The 16,083-nt window shown below is 31.6% G+C and overlaps 1 protein-coding gene and 1 pseudogene across 1 annotated transcript in view; both read left to right on the top strand.

Moving 5' to 3' along the window:
- The first annotated feature begins 734 nt into the window (after nucleotides 1–734).
- On the top strand, nucleotides 735–1,528 carry LOC105620151 (annotated as a pseudogene).
- Nucleotides 1,529–14,905: 13,377 nt separating this feature from the next.
- Nucleotides 14,906–16,083, top strand: part of LOC105620079 (rho GTPase-activating protein 21) — a 35,810-nt gene continuing 34,632 nt past the window's right edge. Inside the window, exon 1 of the mRNA XM_012201588.1 lies at nucleotides 14,906–14,956. Within this exon, the coding sequence (XP_012056978.1) occupies nucleotides 14,906–14,956 (51 nt within the window). The remainder of the gene's footprint in view (nucleotides 14,957–16,083) is intronic.

Here is a 16,083-nt window from a genome sequence, read left to right as displayed (position 1 = left end):
GAGGTACAAACGAAAGTAAGAGAGGTATAAACGATTCTCTTTCGAATGCCATTGGTCCCATTTCGATATCTTTAAAATTGACTAAATTTGCTATATAGGGGTTACGCAAAAATTGAAACGCGCTGTATTTCTGAACCTTTTGAGGTACAAATGAAAGTAAAAGAGGTACAAATGAGTACAAACGATTCTCTTTCGAATGTCGTTGGTCCCATTTCGATATCTTTACAATTGGCTAAATTTGCTATATAGGAGTTGCGCAAAAACTGAAACGCGCTGTATCTCCGAACCCTTTGAGATACAAACGAAAGTAAGAGAGATACAAACGGGAGAGGTACAAACGATTCTCTTTCGAATGGCATAAATGAAATTAAAAAATCTTAAAGTTGCGCGCTGGCCATTTTTCACTTTTTATTTAACTGTTTGAGGTACAAACGAAATAATGATCGGTACAAACAAGTACAAACGAAGTACGGCCTGCGGTATTAATTTTTATTTTTGATAAAATTGAGCGCCAGGTTCACATCGGTAAAATATGATACACATTGGATTTCTCACTATATTTATGTAGAAAAATTTTTGGAATATTGGGATATAATTAAAAATTTTCTAGAAACTGTGAGAACACGGTCTGCAAATAATTTATTATTTACAATGTGCATGGTAGAAACAAAAGCTTATTTTCTTTTTTAAAATATGTTTTAAATTTTTTTAATGCATTTAATACATTTTTTCAAACGCAAATTTATTTATTGTAATCGAAATCTTTAAGTCTTCTTCAACAAAACTTTTTTGTCAAAACTTTTTAAAGAATGAGCATTTAACACCTTTATTAACAGATGTAGACTTCTCTTTAAAGGAGAATCAAAAAATTCTTAATACAATTTTTTTAGGATCAAAATGTGAGGAATACCTTAATAAATTAATGAGGGCACGAAAATAGTTATGATTGTTCGACAGAATTGTTTGATGTTTTATGTAACTACTGCATAAGAAATTCATAAAAGGTTACCTGTAAAAAATATATTTTTATCCAAATTACAGGTTTTTAAAAATTTATTTGAGACTGATATAGAAACATCGTTCAATGATGTTTTCTTCATAATTAAAACTATTGGTGATTTTGATGAAGATGCTTTAAAAAAAGAATGGATTTCATTAGCATTAGAGTTTACAATAGAGGAAAAATGACTCCTTTCTTTATTAAGTTTTGATAATATGTGGAAAGAAATTTTGCAATGTCGGCACCCAAATAATATTGTTAAATATTTATTTTTAACAAATGTTTTGAATGCTATTTGATTATTTCCAAATTCAAATGTCGATATAGAAAAAACATTTTCTCTGTTAAGTTCTACACTGAGAAAAAACGTCCCATCATTTTATCGATTTTGATTAATGCCATTTGTTTTTAAGTCATCGTTAAATGCGAAAGGAGAAACTTCCTTAAATATGACAATTGAGAAAGAACATGTCTCTTTTGTCGACGAACGATTTATATGCTTGTAGAGATAAAAAACGTATAACATAAAATCATAATAAATTCAAGATAACATTAAAGATGTTTTATACATATTTTCAAAACGATAACAAAATTATGAAAAAATTACAGATTATTTTAAAACGTGTCTAAAAATAATATAACAAATTTGGTGACGGTTTACTATCTGGATCATAAGTTATTTTAATAAATAGTAGTATTTCTTTAAATTTATGATCTAATAAAAATATGGAAATATGTTATAAAATAAATCATAAAATCTCAATTTTTTAATATTTTAATATAATTTAATTTTTTAATATAAGTACATTATATACATTATTCAAGAAATTATTTTATCTAGAGTTTCATTGCGATGCATGATCTAATTGTCCAGTAAATAAACTAAATATTTTTTTGTTCTATATCTTTGTAACTTTGTAAAATTAGTGAATCGTAATGAGAAATTTTGCATAAATTATTTTAAATATTTAAAGTACTTATAAAAGAAAAATGTAAATTTTTTAATCATTTTTAAAAATAGAAAAAAAATAAATTTTCATTAATAACAAATAAAATAAATAAACTACAAAAATACGTTGTTAAACAAAAATATGATCTTATGTACATATACAACTTTTATATAGATTATTTGTATAGATTATTTGAAGTGTAAATATTAAACATGCTTCCAAATTTAATTTTCTTTGTAGGGACTGTATGTGTGATACATTCTTAAGTAGAAATCATTTTATAAAAATCATAATGATTTTTATCAAATGACTTCTACTTGATATTATCATTTGATACACTTTATTATGATTTTATTATGATTTTAAATTCTTGATATGAAAATGATTTTTAAATAATTTTTTAATCATAAAATGTGGAACTACAAAAAATGTATATAGGAAAATAAATCGCGATTACATCAAATAATGTCAAAATAATAAGGTCTAATTAATAACGTCTAATTAATAACGTCTAATTATGATCAAAATGTGAGTATATTTTTCTTTTTCATTTTGGTAGGGAAGATCCCGTTTGCCCCAATCTCGATTGCATCACTCATATCAACTGAAGTCTAATAATTTTTCACTGCTTTACCAATGAGAATATTTTATTTTTAATTAGCCAATTAGCGATGCATGTGTGTGATATGCAATGTATACAATCGGAGTCTTCCCATTTTGATATTATTGTGATGCATTCAGCAAAACATTTATTTTGCGATTATTAAAAAAGTTTTTTTTGCTGAGATAAAACATTTATTTCTTTAGATCTAAAAGTATAATCCTTAGCAAAGAAAACTTCTAACAAATGTAAAATAAACATTTTCTTGAATGTGGCTATTATGCCTAGCAAACAAAAATGGATTGAAATGGATTCAGATTTTCAGAAATTGATTCACAAATGTTAAAATGAATGCTTTTCAATCCAGAATGCATTTTTATTCATTTAAGAATTGCATGGAGTCTTATCTTTATGCCTTTCAATCTAAAAATAATATTAGCTTTTTCAAAATACACACATTGTAAATACTATTCAATTTAAAACTTTGAATAGGAAATGTAGTTTTTCAATCCAATTGCATCCAATTAAATCTAATTAAATTGAATCCAATTAAATCCAAAAAAAGTATTCGCTATTTAAAATACGTATTCTGATAGAAAAAAATTTTAATCCATTTAATGTTTTACCTGAAATTTACATAATATATTTGTCAAAGAATAAAAAAGAAAGCAATATAATTGAATGTTACATACTATTTATATAATTGTATCTTAAGAATTTTACAATGCTGTGTACAATGTAAAATAAATTTTCAGCAATAAATGTCATTAAAATGCATAAATGTATTACTAAAATTTTATAATAAACTTTGATGTTGACAAATAAAAAAAAATATCTAAATTATGTAATTCGAGTTTGCTAAATAATTCTCAGTGTACTACATGCATTCATATAGTTGATACGTAGCAAATCTTATAAAGATATTTCGATGTATCGCATTTTATCGTAAAGATTTCGTCGGAATTCGGGCTTTATTTTTTCTTTATTCTTGAAGAAAAATTTTCGAATCTAAAAGAGAAAAAATAATTGTAAATACAAAAATTAGGATCTTTTTCACCAATTTCAATTGCGATGCTAATGGTCGACTCAATCATTACGATTGCCAACATGAGGACTATGAAGAATAGAGACCAGCTGCAGGATTCTTTAAACTCTGTTTTATCGACAATTGTCGCTATCGTTAAGCGTGATCTGCAATAAGTTTTAAACATCGTCGCCAGTCGCAATTAAGACACTATAAAGCCCATTCTACAATGGGCAGTAGCAGTAGTTGATTAAGGAGTAAGCGTAGAAATCGACCAATCATAATTGATTATTTTTCTCACATTCACTCCTTAATTCATTATTGCTACTACTCCATTGTAGATTATGCATTAAACGTGAGTATTCGCATATTCGCCATTTTTACTCCTTTCCTCATTCCTTGCTTTGTTCCCACTCCATCGCTGAGCTGAGAAGGTTATGATCGTTATGGGTTATAGGTTATAACTTTTAAACTGTTGGAAAACTTGTAGCTTTGTATTTATATATTTCCGCACTTCGAAATTTTACTAATAAGACTAAGAGATGAAAAGAAAGATATAAAAAAATTGAAATATATATTAATGAAGGCAAAAAAATTTATAAAATGCCTTGTTATGTTGCGGTAAACTGTATCAATAGATCAGAAAAAAGTATTCGATTATTTAAATTTCCTCCGGATAATATTCGTTGACAACTTGCTGTATTGCTGTAAAATAAATACATGACTTGTGAATAAACATCATCTTTCTTCGCAGATGAGAAATTTTAATCCTTTTCTTCAAATTAACATATTTGGCATCTTATAGAAATAACCTGAATATTAGACACTCTTCAGGTCCTGCACTAATATTACGATAGATATTCAATTGAGTTTGAGAAAAATGGAATGAAAAGAGAAAATGGAATAAAATCAATTTCAAGCAGCAAATATAAATCATAAACTGTAATGATCATAACTCGTTACAGCTCAGTGATGAATCCGGACAGAACAAGGAACAGGAAAAGGAATAAAAATAGTGGAATACCTACGTTTCTAGTACTCTAGTCGCAATGCTTCGCAATAATCAATTAGAAGCATTAATAGTAATTACTAATTAGTGATGTTCCCTATTAGGGAGTTTTGTAGTACCGTGTATTCAAATACGGTAAAAGCTAAAGTTATATTATTTAGTGAAAAGTCGAACTGCGCATGCGCATGGTATTGCGAAACTCCTTACTATTAAAGGTGCCTTTACATGGCAACGTCAAGCGTCAGAACATGCGCAATAATATGTTTAATAATTTATTGAAATTGAATTTAATGTACAGCCGATCATAGAAAAGTCGCAATACGTTTTTTTTTTCGGTGGGTTTCGGAATGCAGCTGAGGCCCAATTACACTGACATTACTTTAATTTTAAGTGAGACTTAAAACTCTGTCTTTTTTTCGGTTTTAAAACGAGATAGAGAGAGTTTGAAGTTTCGCTCAAAATCAAAGTAACATTGGTGCAAACAGATCTTACTCATCAAGCGATTTATGAAACCACAAATAAGAAGCTTGGTGAGTAACCTGCATTCCGAAATCTATCGAAAAAAAATTGCAATCTTTCTGTGATTGGCTGTACGAGATAATAGTGGAATCTTGTAGTTTATACTATATAATGTGAAATATAAATATAAATTTTCATCATTATATGTTAAAATAGTAGTGTATATCATAATCTCCCATAATTTACATTTTGCGTCAAGAAGCTATGTGCAGAAGATTACGCAAGAATCTGGAGATTCAACAAACACTTCTGTGCAATATAATCTGCAATATAATCTGCGCAGATGTTTGATGCTTGACGCTTGCTCCCATTGACCTATATATATATAATGGCTACGTTCAACAGAATACAACAGTTTTGCAACCATTTTATGATTTTCTGCTGAGATAGCATTCCTCTTGATCTAAAAACATAATCCAATCAGCGCAAAGAAAACTTCTAACAGTTGCAAAATAAACGTTCTGCTAAACGTAGCCATTGAAATGGACATCGAAAAAAATTCGTGATATCATCCATTGGACGATATTTGAACGAATTAGAAGCGTGCTGCAATCGATCGATGTACTATTGATGATGGAAATCTATATGCATATATGAATGGTATGTAAACAAAAATAATGTTCAATTTTATTAGTACATTCAATGAAATAACATTAATAACTTTTCATATTCTATATCGTTAACACATATGCAGGAATTGATACATTTAATACAAAAATTCTTACCTATGAAATGAAATACCCTTTCTACTTCTCTGTCCACATCCAGGCATACAGCATTTCATGTTGATGCTTTGCACATTTTCAGTCACGCGATTTTATAATTTTTCAAATACAACCCCACACACGATAATCTTGCTAACATATGCGTTTCACTAAAGAACACTAAACGTAAGTGCGCATGAGCACCTGAAAGCTTCTGATTCGCTCTTATACCAAATCTTGACCAAATTAAAATGGCGCTAATCAATTGGTACCACGATTTTCTATGCTTCACAGCGGTGCTCGTTCCAGTGTATATAGTTCAGTGTTTGCTCTACAATATATTTTTAAGCCTTAAGCCATAAGAAATAGACGAATCACAATCAATTATTCCCTTTGCATTCAAGAATTGATCAATTTCTTACGGCTTAAGGCTTAAAACCTATTGTAAATCCGAACTAAGGCCGGAATTAGATTATGATTGAAGATTGAGATTAAAGATTGAAATTTCATCAATAAGGACAAAGAAATTTTGGCTCCTTTTGTTCTAATTGATCAAACTTCAATCTTCAATCTCATTCTTCAATGCGTAGTCTGATTCCAGCCTAATAGCACCTTTAAAGACGGCTCTAGACAAATTTTGGTGTAAAAAATGAATTTCCGTAAAACTGGTCGTCTTTAAGTTCGGATATATTAGATAAAAGTTCATGGCGTTTTTCCCATTAGATGGCATTAAAAAAATATTACGAACTTTTTTCCACACCTAATACTAAATGTTTTAAGCCTTAAGCTGTAAAAAATTAACCGATTACAGTAATCGAATGTGAGGAGAATAAATGATTGTGATTCGTCCATTTCTTATGACTTAGGATTTAAAGATCTATTGTAAATCCAAGCTAAGGAAATGAACATAGAGAAAAGTTTCTCTAGGAATCAATAACTGTGTTCAGCAAAAATTTTGAAACTTTATATATGATTCTTTAAAGGCCACTTTCACCAAGCTCCGATTAACTTAATAGGCCTAGTAACTTTGCAGGATTCCAACTGAAACTAATGTCGGAGAAAAAATGCAAAGAGAGAAATTATAAATATAGATTTGTAAAGGTTTAAATACAATAGGCACAGGCAACAAGGAATAACGAGCTGTCCAGAGTTCTGGAGTGTAAATTCGATATTATATCCCAGAGCTTTAATTGGATGGCTCGTTATTCCTTATTTCCTATGCCTATTGCGTTTAAGCCTTAATACTAACTTATGTAGCAAGGTTTCTCTCTAGTAACTGTTTGTTAATAACCTATTTTTGTATTCAATATGTAAAATTACAGTTAATTATAATTAGTGAAAATGTTTAACTCTTCAGTTCACATTTTTTCTTCGACATCAGCTTCAATTGGAATCCTGCAAAGTTACTAGGCTCATTAAGTTAATCGGAGTTTGGTGAAAGTGGCCCTAATATGATTAATTTATACATTTAGATCCAGTATGGAACTAATGGCAAGACTAATTACATCAAATAATTTTACAATATAATAGTTACAAAGCTGCTTTTTCTACTGAACGCAGCCAATAGGAACACTAGTTATAGGGAAACTTACTGGGAACTTGGAAACGGGGTGAATAGCGGGTATTTGTGTTGGGGGAACGACTCAACGACGTTCTCGGCTGCGCCGCGCAGCGCAACGCGTCGCGCATTCGGATTCCGATTTCTGAGTTCGGAGACTTCGGAGTAATCAAGCCATCGAAGGGAGTCCAGTCTGACCATGTTATTAACGCGGTCATTTCATACGTCGTCGTTAATAAATCACAGTGCCGAAAAGTCGCGCGTTTCGCGTAACGCAGTTTTCTCCACGACGACGGTCGACGTAGCCATCCATCCGGGATACGAGGGATTGCGTGTAGAGCCAGGGAGAAGCGGTTAGCTTAGCTACGTCATGTGCGTCTTTCGGGTCTCTCTAGTGTCACAGAATTGAGGACTCCCTCTTCCCTCGGTTGTCCCCTCTCTCCTCCCCTCTCCAACCCCACTCTCTCCTCTCCCCCCCTACTCGTGTCGAAGTGCTTCGACGGAGGAGCGAGAGAAAGACAGAGAAAAGAGAAAAAGAGAAGCGGAACGACAAGAAGAGCAGGAAGAAGCCACGCTATAATGCATCCCGGAACGGCGGCCCGTCGCCGATGCGTCGTTGAACGCTGTCGGACGTTTCTCCGGTCGCGCGAGGCTACGTCGTCAGTCTCTCAACGCAACATCGTCGGACGCGGATGAGAAGAGGCGCCCCGCGTCTTCGTGGGCCAGCGGAGGCGCTGCGAACAACTGCGATTAGCGCGTGATATACTCTGCGCGAGGTAAGTACTAAGTACGTTACACGCAGGAAAGAAACCTGGCTTGGTGAGCGCATCTCGCACACAATTCTCTTCTCGCTTCAGGGGCCTCAGGGGCCTCGGCCCTCTACTGCTTCCTCGCTTTCTGTCCCATCCGCACGGAGCATTAATCCTTCACGGATTCTCTCGCGCGTCCGTTGCATTCGTACCGGTGCAATGTGTATTCTGTTTTCGCGAACTTATGTTTGCTTAATCCATGTTACATTACATATTCGTTTGGAAATCAAGTCTACAATGAATTGGTAATCTGTAGTTAGTCTGAAGAATAATCGGCGAGTCGGGGGAATCGGTAGAATTGGTTAGCAGCCAAGAGGCTTCTGAGGCTACCGACTCATTGTAGACTCGAACTTTGAGATCGAGATTACGAATTGAAGATTAGAATTCGATCAGTCAAATAATTTTAACTCGTTTTGTTCTAATTGGCTGAATTCTAATTTTTAATCCATATGCGTAACATAACATGAGTTTTAGCGCGTCTTGCTCCGAATTGAAGACTCCTTGCTCCAAAATGCCGTCGAGATCCAAATCCCAATCTATACTTTTCCATCGTCAACAACATGAAGAGAAAGAATCCTTGTTCTCAATAATTTTCCAAGGAACACAACTCTTATCCCAACAGGCAATTTTGTTATTGAAAGAGACGCGCGTTTAACATTTTGCAAATTTAAAAAATAAGATAGTCGGATAATTTTCTCCTAGGAAAAATAATTTGTACGCTCTAAATATATCGCTCGCGCGGTATAGATTTATAATTTTATATTAACACCAACATGATGTGGATTTTAAAATAACACGGATTTTAAATCCATATTATGATGGTGTTGATATAAATATGAGGGATTTGTAAATCTACATTATACTGATATAAACACTAGGAGTTACAAAGCCATTCCATGTTGATCATGTTGTGATTTAGATAATATTAATTCTTACACAGTAAGAATGAAATAGATATCTCATGGTTAAATACTTTTTAAAGTATATTATCGGTACACTCATGTTGAAATCTTGTCCAAATATCTTCCTTAATTTGTACATGGAAAAAATTATTTAAAAAAAAATCAATTTTAATCATTTTTAATAATTAGGTAACTAGTTAATAGCAATCTAATTGAAAATAATATAGCGAATTCGATCACTTGCACTGAATTAGATTAATGCATACTAAAAACTGCTATACATGAAACTAGCAAAGTTAAATGTGAAATATATAAATATTTTAAATAATTAAACTACTTAATGATGATATACGTTATTTAACAGAATAAATATGTATATATATATATATATATATATATAAAATATACAAAATTATTGTTAGTATTAATTATACTATGCCAGCGCATGTACTTAATAAATTAGTCCTTTAATATACATTAATCCAGTACAATTGAATGTAATGCGAGTGATCGAATTCATCAATAAGTCTTTTTTATAGCTGAACTAGTATCAGTACATTCGTACTTAAAATGAAGTAAATGTGTATATATTTGAAGTTCGCGAAATGGCGAAAGGGAGAAAAAAGTTTTACTGCTGCTAAAAAACATTGCTATTATATATACAATTGCACGAGAAAAAAATCTTGTTGCGTAAATTGAAAACTTGGTAGATATAACTGGAAAGATACACTGAAAGAAAAGTGTTTGCGATTATAATTGTATGGTAAAATACATATTAAGAAATCCATTTTTAGATTTTTAATTTTTATTATTGTTGTAATGTTAATAATAATAATTATAGTTGTACCAAAAAAATACATTGGCAAAAAATTATTATAAATTATAATTAAATTCTGGTAAAATGTATGGTAAAATAATTATGGGGTTAGGAATTCATTTTTATAATTACTGCTATAATATTAACAATAATAATTATTATTTCTAGTTTTTTATAAAAAAAATATGTATTGTTGGCAACGAATATAAATTAAATTGTGATAATTGCAATCATTTTTTTCCTTAGTGTACAAATCAAATGCTTACGTAATTAAGTTTATCAAATATTCTAATTCTATATAAAATATTGAGATAGAAATTCCACTAAAAATTTTCTATCTCTCTGTTTTCAGTTTTGGTACCCATAATGCATTATTGTAGATGTTTTGTTGGTATAATCGTAACATTTTTAATTTTTTTATTGTCAGTGTGTTATAATTTAATAACAATATTAGCAAATTACATTATACTTATTTTAATGAAATATTATTTAGCACAAAAATAAATAGAGAAGCAAAAAATGTCATTTGTTTTATTAATATTGTTATTGACTCAACAAGATTATTTTCAACTAGACTGTTACTAGTAATGGTGTCAATATGTTTTATCACTTTGTAACTTGTATATAATTTCATTTTATGCGAAGTATTATTGCGAAAAGCTTTTGTAATTATCGGAGGGAAATTTAATTGTATAAGGTAATTCATTCTTCATCGAAGGAAATAAGGATGTACTAATTAATTTAGTTAAAGCAGCAATTTTGTTTCTCAATGTGCATGTATCTGTATTTTATGTTACCATCAAACAATGATTGATCGTTTTCTTTAAAGTTTCTAAGAAATGAAAACACGAGCTATGTGAATTTAATGTAATAGAGGCTCGGTTTGATTTTCGAGAAAGCGATTGTTTTCGACGTGCGTATTGAGAACAATTTATCGGAAACGATCCATGATGAATGTCGCCCCACAATAATAAATGAAGCGGTTAAAATCATGCACACAAATGCACGCTCACATGCACGTAGAATGCATCAAAAGCACGTGCGTGGTGCGGCTATTAATCGCTGATTACAAACTCGAAACAATATCGTGCTTTTGAACGAACGGCAGGATGAAAGGTGCCAACATTTTGCGCATTTACATTTTCGACTATTATCAATTTGTTACAACACCGCATTTCTTATGCGACGGCGTGCACAATTATATATCTAGTTATTTTGTTTTTTAAAGCTGCACAGAATATTTTATTGAAATATTTTAAAATTTAACTAGATCTGAAAATGCACAGATGATACAGATCTGAAAATGAATATAAATATGTTAATTTGAATAATTATATTGAACGCTCAAACGCATCGGTTATTAGAATATTCAAAACTGTTTATAGCGCTATTATTTTCTTAAGTCTAATTACTTTGATGGTCGAACATAATTATTTTCAGATTTGTATGTAGCTAAATTTTTAAATATTTCAACAAAGTATTAAAAAATTCTTTTTGTGTGCAGCTGTAAAAACTGATTTAATCACTTGAAATATCTCCGTTGCTTGTACCGGTGCCAGAAAAATAAGTAAGAAGTGAAAAAAGTTATTTTCTCGCAGGAATAAATATCTTGGTCCACACAAAATTTTAGTGAAAACTTAAAACTTATTATAAAATTTTCAAATTTTATTATAATGTATTTTAGTATGTATTTTAGTATGAGTTTTTTTCTTACATAAATTAATTTTCCTTGTCGTTCTCGCATGAAAAAATATCAAGACGGCCTCCCACAGAAATCAATACTTTACAAGATGTTTCATATTTTACGTGCCAATATATATTCCAATATGAAACACGATCTTGTGCGGTTTGCTTTTCAAGCGGTCAAGTTGTAAGTACGAAACTTCTCGCACGCGCGCGTGCAAGAAACTCGGTATTTCAAGTTTTACCTCTGGGATAACGTCGAGGCGCAATTTCCTTTTTCGTTAGTTATTTCGCTCGCTCGACTCGATTTGGAATATTCCGTTTCCATAAGTGCGTTCGCATCGATCGAAATTATCACACGGTGAGTGCGGCATGTATTATGTATTTGTTCAGTGCGCTCGTTCCTTCAAAATTTACGATAAGCTCGCGCCGATAGGCTCGCGCGATGATCCACTCGTCACGATCGCGATTTAGCATTATGAAAAATCGCATGGAGAGCAAACGAGGCCGCTCCCCGAGAGTCGGTAATGACGGATCGCTTTTTGCGAGAGAACCTCTCGCGATCTTCTTCTAATCGCGCGGCGATGCAGTTGCGGCGAACCGAAGACTTCGTCTCGTATAGTCCTCGACTAGTGTGGCCGGTAAATACAAAAATTTGTAATTGAGCTTCAAATTGTATTTATTCAAAATTTTCACATAAAAAAATGTAATTTTATATATATATATTCATACAAAATTTTGAATTTTCAAAAAATATTTATTCACAAAAAAACTATAAATATTTAACGAGTATTCGTATTCATTCAAACAAAATATAAATTGAAAAAGAAAACTCTAATAAGTAATCGTTATTTCTTAACTATAATCGGTACTTTGATGATTTTAAGTAAAAAAAATGAATTTTATTTATTTTTGTCATTGTAATATTCAGATTCTATAAAGAAAACTTAGAAATTTTGAAAAATAATTTAGAAAGATATACATTTTTATTTATAAATCTATCTATTTGAGAGAGCGCCATACATATTTCGATATTTCGATATAATTCTGATTATATAACAGTAATGTTATAAATATTTTATAGGATATCTTTGGGCGACGTTCATTGTGGTCTGTGGACATTAAATTCCGAGATATATTATTTATTCTCAATAAATATGTCTTTGTTTAATCTATAAATTAAACAAGGACGCCCATCGTATAAATCGCGGACTAATCGTAGCCATTGTTTTTATAGATTTCTGTTTTCTCTTGTAGGCTTGCAAACTATGCGCAGATAATACAGAGTAAAAGTGAATATGAAATGAAAATATTCGTAATTATATTATAAAAAAATATTCATTCAAATGGAATGAAAAAATATTTATTCATTTTTTAATGAATAAAAAAGAAATGTATTCGAATCAGTATTTTCACTCATTTTTTATTCATTTATTCAAATATTAGATGTATCCTCGACGCAAGTAGCGGCTGCGTGCGACGAGCTCGATCGCGATCTCTTCGCGGTGTGGTGCTGTAAAAAAGATAATAAAAACAAAAAATAAACGCGAACACCCGTTGCGAGGAGAGTCAACTGCGTTTCGGAGTAGGTAATTACCTGCCGAGTGTCTGTACAACCGCTCGATTGGTATATTAGTACATATGTATACGTATATAACGCATTTACATTATACATATATATATATATATAACGTGCGGATACGCGGATACTCGGTTTCGTCGTTATTCTTGTACAGGAAAAAAGCGATTGCATAATTATCTACTAGATAAATTTCAACCAGAAGATCGGATTTCAGCTGTGAACAGTTTTCTTAGAATTCTTCATATATTTTTTCAAAATGTTTACGTAAATCAGAATTTTTCAAAATTTCTGTATAATTTTATAACTTTAGAAAATTTCTCAGATTTTCTTATACGAATTGGAACTATTTTTGAAAGAGAAATTCTACATTTTTTCTAGAATTTATCATGTATGTGAATTCTGAAATATGATATTCTAAGATTTTCATCCTATGTTATCTATAAAAAAAACTTAAAAAATTTGAAAAAATTTAAGATATTTTTTCAGAATGCTTCCTAAATTTAAAGTATGATAAATTCTTAAACATATAAGAATATTTTTATGATTATATACAGAAATAACAGTTTTGCTGAAATATCTAAATATTTAATTATATACAGATCTGAAAATAATTAACAAATATTAATAAGTTTGATAGAATTATACATATAAGAGATTATTATAGCATTAATAATCACAAAAATGGAGCTTCTAAACCTTAATTATTTTACTATGCATTTATGGTCACAAATATCAAACACTTTTCTCTCAGTATATGCGCTTAAAAATAACAGCTGATTAATTTCAGCAACTTCCCATGGGAACTTCCCTTGTGTAACTAAAACCTTTTTCTCAGTGTGCGTGCAATTTGTGTGCGAGGGAAAATTTTACGCTGACCTGTCCTGCGACACCCCGTTTCTCCCTTAATATTTTGTACCACGACACGTCACCGATCAACCGCAATGATAGCCAAGTTTGCCTGCGACAATGTTTTCCAATGTGCGTGCATGCGTGCGTGCGTGCGTGCGTGCGTGCGTGCGTGCGTGCGTGCGCCAGCGTTCGCAATGCCTTTCGTTTCTCGCATAAAACCACGTCAATTCGCTTAATGACGTTAATTCTGTGGATGCCAAGATGTCGTTCAAGAGTGAACGACGAGTCCCGATCGTGCGAGGTCAGATAGAATAGTCGACCGTTCGCGATTTGAGGGAGAATCATCGACCAAGATACATCGCGATTTCTAATCGATCCTCGAACAAATCGAAATCATCTAGAAAAGCATTCTTAAACAGCAGAAAATTTTGCACGATCTTCTATTTACATGTGAACCATTAATTCGCTTGAAAAATTCAGTTAAATTAACCGTAACTTGATAGCCTTGAAAAAACAGGATCAACAATTTATCAAATTCATCTATCCATGAAACTTAAATTGATTTTATTTTTTTTTTCTATCTAACTTATTATTGCATTGAAAAAAAAGATATAAGATAAATATGAATTTTAATAAAAATATTTAGTTGAATACTGCCAATTAAATATTTATTAAATATAAAGATATATTTATTTGATCCAAGAAATGTTAATTTAATTTTTCAACAATCATTTTTTTTATTGTACAAGTATTTACTTACTTACTTTACTTACTGTAAGTAAATGTTTAGTTGGTAGTATTGAAACTAAATATTTATTAAAATTAACTATATTTTCTCAGTGTGTGGTAATATCTTCGTCTAATCTCGCTATATTGGTCGGTTTCAGGACAAGGTGCAATGGCTGACGACCGAAATAACCACCGGGGCTTCGTTAGGCAGCCGCATGGGGTAAGTGACGTTTTTTGCCAGGTTAATCGCCAAATAGATTGAGTCGCCGATTAGCGTGCCCTCGCGTATTCGGTCCTCAGCGCAACACGCGGAATTCGCGTAATTTTAGAAAAGCTGTGGGACCGAAGAGCGAGGCGAACGAGTTTATATCTCGCGGTCGTCGAATCGACCACGTGGCCGCACCTTCGATCGTCCCTCCTGCGAGAACGTGAATTTTTAGATCGCCATCTGGAATGCACTCCACACTCTGACATTGACCGCACTCATCTCGCGAGCAGCGGCTCTCATTTTTCATTCTTATCAAGGATGAATTTCCTTCGTGAAGCCCGTCGAAGAGAGACAAACGAGATGTTCGATTTTCCGGGGTTTTCGGTTTCACGTCGACGACGCTTGATCCATCGAGAAACGAAAGTAGTGGGAGCGCCATAATTTGTCGCGAATCGCTGACGTCTGTCATCGAGATGTTCCAAGATTCGCGACTGCGGATAGTATATTTCGGAAAATCGATGAGCCACGTAAACCATTTGACGGCTCATTTTGTTAGCTAAATGCTCTTCGCTTGAGGAAATAAATCACGATGCACAGTCATGCCGAGAATCCTTCAAGAAGAAGCTTTTTAGTAAACTAAGAGAGAAAGGAAAAAAAAGATAGATAGATATCGTTATTTATTGAGCGCTTTAAGAAAACATCTTCTCAAGTTAAAGAAAATACGATCGATAAAGTAAATTTTACTATTTATTTGATTATTAATCAAATTAACAGTAAAAATGAAGTAATAATAATAATAATAATAATAATAATAATAATAATAATAATAATAATAATAATAACGATTAAAAAGCAAAATAAGAAAATAATGAAAAAGCTACAAGTAGAAATCAAATAATACATAAGTATAAGTGCAGAATAAGAAGACAATAATAATAATAATAATGATAAATAACAAGCCAAAAACAAATTCATGTAATGTATAATTCAAATAGTCACATAATTTACATTTAAAGATACCTAAAGAGACCTAAAGAGATAGCGTTATGAATGTCAAGTGGGATATCATTCCAGAATTTAGAGAGAGAGAGAGAGAGAGAGAGAGAGAGAGAGAGAGAGAGAGAGAGAGAGAGAGAGAG

The sequence above is a fragment of the Atta cephalotes genome, assembly GCF_000143395.1.
Source record: "Atta cephalotes unplaced genomic scaffold scaffold00024, whole genome shotgun sequence".
Lineage (NCBI taxonomy): Eukaryota > Metazoa > Arthropoda > Insecta > Hymenoptera > Formicidae > Atta > Atta cephalotes.
This window is presented reverse-complemented; position numbering and strand designations above follow the sequence as displayed.